General features: G+C 56.3%; 1 protein-coding gene across 7 annotated transcripts in view; it reads left to right on the top strand.

The window, feature by feature from the left end:
• Positions 1-389: 389 nt before the first annotated feature.
• Positions 390-7,297, top strand: part of COL23A1 (collagen type XXIII alpha 1 chain) — a 291,034-nt gene continuing 284,126 nt past the window's right edge. For 2 of the 7 annotated variants that reach the window (XM_036014914.1, XM_036014917.1), the window contains exon 1: positions 391-1,120. In XM_036014914.1, the coding sequence (XP_035870807.1) occupies positions 830-1,120 (291 nt within the window). In that variant the 5' untranslated portion in view covers positions 391-829. Of the gene's footprint in view, positions 1,121-7,297 lie in introns of all 7 variants that reach the window. The other 5 variants (XM_036014913.1, XM_036014915.1, XM_036014916.1 and 2 more) reach the window with 4 other exon arrangements.

Raw genomic sequence — 7,297 nt, 5'->3', positions numbered from 1 at the left:
CTCAATTTTCTCAAATGAAAGAGTTATCTAGGTCACAGACAAGGTCTGACAATGTCTCTTCCCAGCACCACATGTCTGGCACATAATAAATGGAGGGAAATTAATATTCTAAGAGGCATCTTTCTGCCCCACCAATCTCGACCCTGACAATCTCTAAGGTGAGCGCGCAGAGGTCGCTTTCGGCCACCAGGAGGCGCTAAGACGCCATCTAGGATGGACTCACTAAGTTTGCCAAAGGGTTTGAAGTTTTGACCTTTTAAAAAATTGTCAGAAAGATTAAATCTCAAGTTTCGGGGAATTTTCGCCAGGCCTGAATGATGTTCCAGCCAGGGGTGGGCTGCAGAAGGCGCTCTGGGTCTCAGATCTCTTGAGATCGCAGTGGGAACGGGTGCCGGGGAGTCGCAGCGGTGCACGCGCGGGAGTGGGTGCACCCGGGCGCCCAGGGCAGCTGAGGGCGGAGGTGCGCGCTGCTCCAGGGGTCCGCTAGACGAGCGCGCGCGGGGGTTGAGGGGGTGTTGCACCGAGGAGCCAGCTCCCTTCCCTCCCCCGCCCCCTCGTGGCGCGAGGCTGGCCGGGCCGCTCCTCCCCTGGGTGGGTCCCGGCTCCTTTTCTGGCAGAGTCTATCTGCATAGAGGAAACTGCCCAAAGTGGCCGTTGTGGGGGAGCCGGCAGCGGGGAAGGAGGCGTGTGCCGTGGTCCACTGCTGCCTGGAGGCCAAGCCCTGCGCTGGGCCGACCTCCCGCCTCGGACTTTCTGCCTGCTCCCCGCGTTCAGTCCGCACCCGCAGCTCTGCGCTGCCCCCTCGGACCGCACACGCGGAGATCGCGCCATGAGCCCAGGCGAGCGTGGCGGCGGCGGCGACACGAGGAAGGGCGCCCCGGCGGACGGTGGCGACGGGGGTAGCCCAGCGACGGCAGCATGGGCCTGGACTGTGAGCGCGCTGTGCCTGCTGCTCTCCCTGGGCTCAGCGGCCGCCTGTCTGCTCCTGGGCGCTCAAGCAACCTCGCTGCAGGGCCGGGTGGCTGCGCTGGAGGAGGAGCGGGAGCTGCTGAGACGAACGGGGTCTCCGGCCGCCCTGGCCGCCTGGGCCGAGCCCCACCTGGAGCGCCTGCTGCGCGAGGTGAGGCGCGGGTTGGGGGCGGTCCCGTGGGAAGGGTGCGTGCGCTGGGAATCCCGGTAGGCTCCCGGAGGACCGTTCGTTCGCCGGCCCTGCATGTGAGTGCATCCCCGCGGCCTGTGCGGGGCGGGGTGGGGGGGCGAGGCTGGTGGGGGTGCCAGCCCCTAGGGGGTCCTGCTGTCCCCATTCCAGCCTCAAGGTCGCGTTCCCAGGCAAGCGGCCATGGGAAAAGTGAGCTGGAAGGGGACAAGCAGAGGGAGGGAGAGGATCCACGAGCGTGTGCGCTCGGACCGGTCGCTTCCCACCTGCGGTGGGCTCCGGGTTCCTCCTCTGTGCCAGCGTTGTGAAGAGGTAGCAACCGGTAGCAACTGCTCTTGCCAACGCTGCTGCGCCTGGGGAGGCGTGGGACCCGCAGTAGACAGGCAGCCACGGCGGGGGAATGCCTCAGAAACACCGAGGGGCCGAGACCTGGAAGGGTCTGGTCCGCTCAGCCCACCCGTCCTGCACCCGCGGGAAAGTGTGTTTCGGAGCAGCTCCACTTAGAGATGCTGTGCTCTGGGGCTGCTGCCTCCGAGCGCGCACTCCTGGAGCGACGCCCACATCCGCTGGGTAGGGCGAGGGGAAGAAAACAGTTGGGGCCAGAAATCCTGCGTTCCAAATTCAGACGGTGACCCCTGGGGGATGCCGCCTGGGCAGATACTTCTGAGTTTTCTCGAGTTTGTTGAAAGCATATGGGACTCTGACACTGCTATTACAGTCAAAGCAGGAGCCGTTTGGGGGGCCTCGAAGCCCTCCCCCATCGTGTTCATCAGAACCTCCACATTTAAGTGCAGCAGTGCCGGCGCCTGCCCCCGGGACTAGAGTAGCTGGACTGTTCAGAGCTGCCCTGGCTGCGCCTGCCTTGCCTCTCTCGCTGAGCCATCCTCTTCCTCCCCCGGGGAGGGCGCCTCGCAGGAGCCCTGCCTAAAGGAGCATCTTCCCTTGTAGGAAAAGCACGTGTTCGGGATGGAGGAGAAGGGGGGCAGGCCCGTTACTGCCACTCCCTGAACTGTGCAGAGCTGCGGTCTTTAGTAAGGTATTCAGCGGTCTGACCATCGCTGAGTTCATTTGGAGTCTTCGAGGGATGGGGAAAGAGTACACCACACCGCCTAGTTCACCTCACCTATTTCTTACCACTTTCATTTAAGCCAGCGTTACATCTGTCTTTGCTGGCTTTTGGGCCAGATTTCTACTTCATGAAATGATTTCCTCTTTTCTCCTGGTAAGTGCCTGCAGACTTCAGAAATCTCTCCGGAGTCCTGTGGTAACTGCTGGTGAAGGTTTCATAATCGCAACCCATTCTCTGTTGGCAAATCCCGAGAGACCAGGGCGTTGAACTGACTTACGGAGGGCCAGTAACAAACACGCCTACCTGTCAGTGCTAGAGCTGGCTGCCCTTTCGAGCAGGAGGCCCCTCTGGGTAAAAATAAACCACAAGCCCACACTGAGTAAATCAGAAATCCCAGGAGGACCTTATGCAAGGAACTTGCAGACTGTTTCATTCTAATGGGGGGAGGGGGTCCTGGGAAAGCAGCCCCTTCTGAGGAGGGTGGATCCTCAAGCCTCGCACTGGGCACTGCGAGAGTCCACAGAGAGAGAGAGCTGCAGCCTCCACCTGGGGCGCCGAGCAAACCGAAGTGCTCAGTTGAGCACATGTGCTCGCTCTCTCTCTCTCTCTCTCTCCCTCTCTCTCTCTCTCTCTCTCTCTCTCTGTCTCTCTCTCTCTCTCTCTCTCTCTCCCTCTCTCTCTCCCTCCCTCCATTAGAAAGGCAAAGGGAATGTTTGAATCCTGGGATTTCCACTTCACATTTGCTGTACTGTTCAGCATTCCGGCATTAGCACAGGACACATCTCAGCACATCCGACTATTAACCAACTAAACTTGGTGTCCAAGGAGCGCATGCTCAGAGTGCCAGCTGGCTGGTGTTTCCCTCCCAGGGGAGCATCAGAGAGACCACCGTGGGAGTGCACTTGGGGGTTGAGCTTCTGGCTCTTTTACTGCCTCCTGGGAAAAGCCGGCTGTCTCCCAGGGCCAGGCTTTCCCTGCTTCTGGCCATGGGTCACTGGATGGCAAACCACACAACCTGCCTGGTGACCCAGAGCGTCCCTGGCAGAGGAAGGGGTTTGGGGAGGTGCATCATGGTGAGCGGGTAATTGGCTTTAAAGAGATGTGAAGGTATTTTTTTTTGGAACTATTAGATAGGAAAGACAAATGAGTGTTGAACTGAAAACACCTTGAGGAGAGAACACGTGCCCTTGAGTATGTTTTCGGTCCCGGGTGGTTCTCAGCGGAGTCTCTCCGGAGCCCAGGCTGGAGTGGCTGCGAGTGGGAGGCTGCCTGCAATTGGTCCTTTCACCAGGAAACTTGTTTTCAGAGTTTTGGAGACAAAAACCACATCCAAACAAAAGGAGAGGAATTCTTGCCAAACACACACCACTTTACTGTCAGAAGAAAAATGTTTTTAAAGAAGCCCACAAATGCCACTGTCATTAGGGGACCCACCGTCTTTGTTCCCGGGGGGACGGAACTGAGGCTGGCTGATGGGCCTGACCGAGTAGATCCAGAAGCTCCCGTAAAGGAATGTTCAGGTTCACTTGTGATTATTCAAGAGCCTTCCATGGTGCGAAGTAAGGGAAATGGTTTTCAGAACGTAAAAAACAGATTTCTGGGCAAAAGTAACTCACAATAGTATCTTCAGTATGATCCAAGCATCTGATAGCACGCTTCTAAGGTGCTCCCTAAGTAATCAACCTGCCCCTAGTAGTTATGCCTATAGCTGTGGTATTACAGAAGCTTGAATTCTACTGCAGTAAAGAGTTTCATTCAAGGATGGAAGAAACATTTAATTATGTTCAGAAGCGGCCATTTCCAGCTTATAATGGATTTATTGTTGGCTGTTGGTCTTCCATTGTCCAGACCAGTCAGTTTGAAAACAAGAAACACCCAGAGACCAAGGGTAAAATTCAACCACTTTCCTTCTGTACCATCAATTATATACCAGCATATTGGTTGTTACCGAGAAACCCAGAACCAGCTGTAGCTTTTTCAGCCTCTGTGTCAGTCTGTCACTTGTCAGGGCTGCTCTGTGGTGTCCTGGGGACATATCACTACATTTGTTCCCTTGACATTTCCTGGCTCCCAAACCAGAAGAGTTTCTATCCCATACTTCCTGGCGTGCTCACATTCTCTCTGACCTTTTCTTTCTCTTGGTTTATTGTTTTTTGTTTGTACGACAGCTTGGGAGAGCTTTATAATAAGAGTATGATTAGAACAAGCCAACTGTCGAGGCATTCCTTTTGCAAACGTAGTTTTTAATTGTTACACTGGACTTTCATGCATTGGCTTTGAAGGTGTGCCTCGACCTTTCGAAGCCGGGGAGCCAGAGCTGAGTGAACATGGACCAGTGGGCAGAGGAGGCTTTCGGTCCCGCCGTTTACCAGCTCTGGCAGCCAGCCTCCTCAGTCAGCTTCCTCGGCCTCGGCCTTCTCTTCCCTCATGTGACGGCCACTACCGCCTGGGTAGTGACAAGCAATGACGATGACGTAGAAGAATCACCTAAATAGCCGCTGAACTGTCTTCGTAACCACAGAAGCCTGCAAGTCATTGACAAGATCTGGCATTAGGTCTATGACTTGGCCTCGTTGGTGTCCGGTCCGTCTGTCACTCCCTTGGCCTTTCCTCATGGTCTCAGGGTGGTTGCTGCAACCCCAAGCAGGAGTGTTCACATAAGAGTGGAAGGGAGGAGGCAGGAAAAGGAGTCAGCTTCTTGAGAGGCTTTCTCTTTACTTGAGTCAGGGGGCAGTTCCTAGCCCCTCTTGCAGACCTCCCTCATGGCCAGAGCCAGCCCCTGATCACCATTATCCTGTCCCTGGCAAGGTGCTGGGGCTGGCCAGTCTGGATTTGTTCCTTAAGGCTGGGCATGCAGCCACAGGAAAAGGACCAGCTCTGTGAGGAAGATGGGGCATGGCTGCTGGGGAGCAACCGAGGGTGTCAGGTGGATGCCCTGGGGTGTTGTTACCCCAGAGGAAGGTGGGGCAGCCATCCACTGACCTGCTGCCGTTTTCATAGCCGAACCCCCTTCCGTGGCGGCGGGTCCCATGCTCCATGCACTGGGAACACTGCTCAGCCACACCATGTCTGCTTCCCTCGGGGCCCTGTCTCCAGCTCTGCCTCCACCCATAGTCAAAGGCATGGTCGCTGTGCTTCGGATTCTCTCCGGCACAATCCCATGCTTAGCGCTGCCTTTATGGTCTTTAACCCTCAAGGAGATGCAGTTCTGATCCCCCAGCGACTGGCTGGAATGGCCTCCCCTCCACGCTTGGGAAGGCACTCTAGGGCCCAGCTCTCCAGCTTTGCCACATCGTAGCAGACGTGGGGGATGGCAGTGCTTGCTCACCACACTGCAGTAATGAGGGGAGGCTGCTTGGGCTGGAGGCCACTGACCCAGGGGCTCCGAGGGCCAAGGAGATCAGTGTCCCCAAAACCATGCATGGGGTCCTGTACCCATGAGCTGTGCCCAGGCAGCTCTGCCCCTGCTCTTGCCCCTTGGCCATGGACCTCCTTGGCTTTCTCAGCAGCCATACCTCACCCGGCCTGCAGGGCACCTTCCGGGACAGGTGCAGTCAGGTCACAGTCCCCAGAGTGGGGTGTCCCTTCTAGCCTCACTGGTAACATCTCACTGGAGTCAGCCTTTCCAAGTGCCTTTGGATCCTTGTACCTTCAAACAGCAACCTGACAGGACCCCAGCGCAGACTGGACTACATTAGAAAGGGAAAAGGAGAAGTCCAGGGGACTCTCCGCTTGGGCGCAGCTAGAGGCTTCCCGACTCCGTGTGTGCCTGCACCAGCTCCCTGGTTCTCAAGATGCCCTCACTCCCCCCAGTGGGGGGGCAGAGTGGCCGCCACAGCGGGGGTTTCACGCCCATAGTGTCCTCACTGTTAGAGTTTCTCTTGCCCAGCATCTCTGGCGGAAGCCCTGATTTGCCCTGATGGTCAATATGGAAGACCCGTGCTGGTCCCAGAACAGCAGGGCAGCCTCCAATCTGCCAGGCTTGGGCGGGGTTCCTGGGTCCCATGTGTGACCCTCGCTGGAGCTGAAAGGACCCGAGTGGAGGATGGCGCCAAAGGACAATTTGGAGTTCCGTCATTAGGAGGAGGCGAGGACACGCGGCTGGTGAAACCGAGTAGATGACCATCCGAGGAATAATGAGAGGCTTGGGCAGCAAGCTGGAGCCACATTCTGGAGAAATTACCGCCCAGTGGCTCAAAATCCAGGGAGAGAATTTTTGATCGAATGGGATAGGCAGTAGGTTGTAGGTTTTTATTCTCTATGCATTTAAATACAGGGTCCTGGCAGAAGTAATGCCTGCTTGAGTGTGGTTAGTAGGGTAGTAATATGGGTGTAATAATGTATAGTTTTAATTTGAACCTTTCACCTAAAATGTCATATGGTGTGCCTGAGTGTGACAGTGTTAGGTTACAGAATGACATGCTTATGATTTTGTAACAAAAAGGGGGCATTCTTTGTGCCGGGCCCTGTATGTTGACAAATTTGGGTTTATCTGTGACAGGATCGAAATCTGTACTTTGATACAGAATGTGAATTTACAAAATGTGAACTACAAGATAACTTGAAATCTTCAGACTTTCCCACGACTGCCTGGTGAGATGCAGAAGACAGCGACTGTCGTCCCTGCTGAGAGGGGGGCATCTGAAGTGGAGGCAGTGGCCTGCGTGGGGCTCCCAGGGCCAGGCCCAGGCCCCCGGGTTTGCAGGCTGCCTCGGGAGGGCGGAGTGAGAAGGACAGGTGAGCCCTCTGCACAGGCACAGTGTCCAGCCCACAGCAGCGTGGACGTGCCCCAAGTCAGGGCCACCTGGTCCCCGGCACACCTTCCCCTGCCCACTTCCTCGGCTTCCCAGAGAGCATTCTTATCAGGAGGCAGCCCTGCTCCTCTGGCCTGGCTGAGGAGTCTTTGAGGTCACCCCGAGTCCCAGTGACGTGGCGCAGGGAGCTGTGTGTCATGGTGTCTTCGGGGGCCCTGAGTTGGAGCAGGAAACACTTTGGACAAGGAGTCAGAAAGTGACTGTCTCAGCCCATTCAGGCCGCTCTAACGGGGTGACAAGAAAGCAACAAAATATTTA

Source organism: Phyllostomus discolor, chromosome 13, assembly GCF_004126475.2.
Source record: "Phyllostomus discolor isolate MPI-MPIP mPhyDis1 chromosome 13, mPhyDis1.pri.v3, whole genome shotgun sequence".
NCBI lineage: Eukaryota > Metazoa > Chordata > Mammalia > Chiroptera > Phyllostomidae > Phyllostomus > Phyllostomus discolor.
The sequence above is the reverse complement of the archived record's forward strand: the minus strand, read 5'-3'. Positions and strand labels throughout refer to the sequence as shown.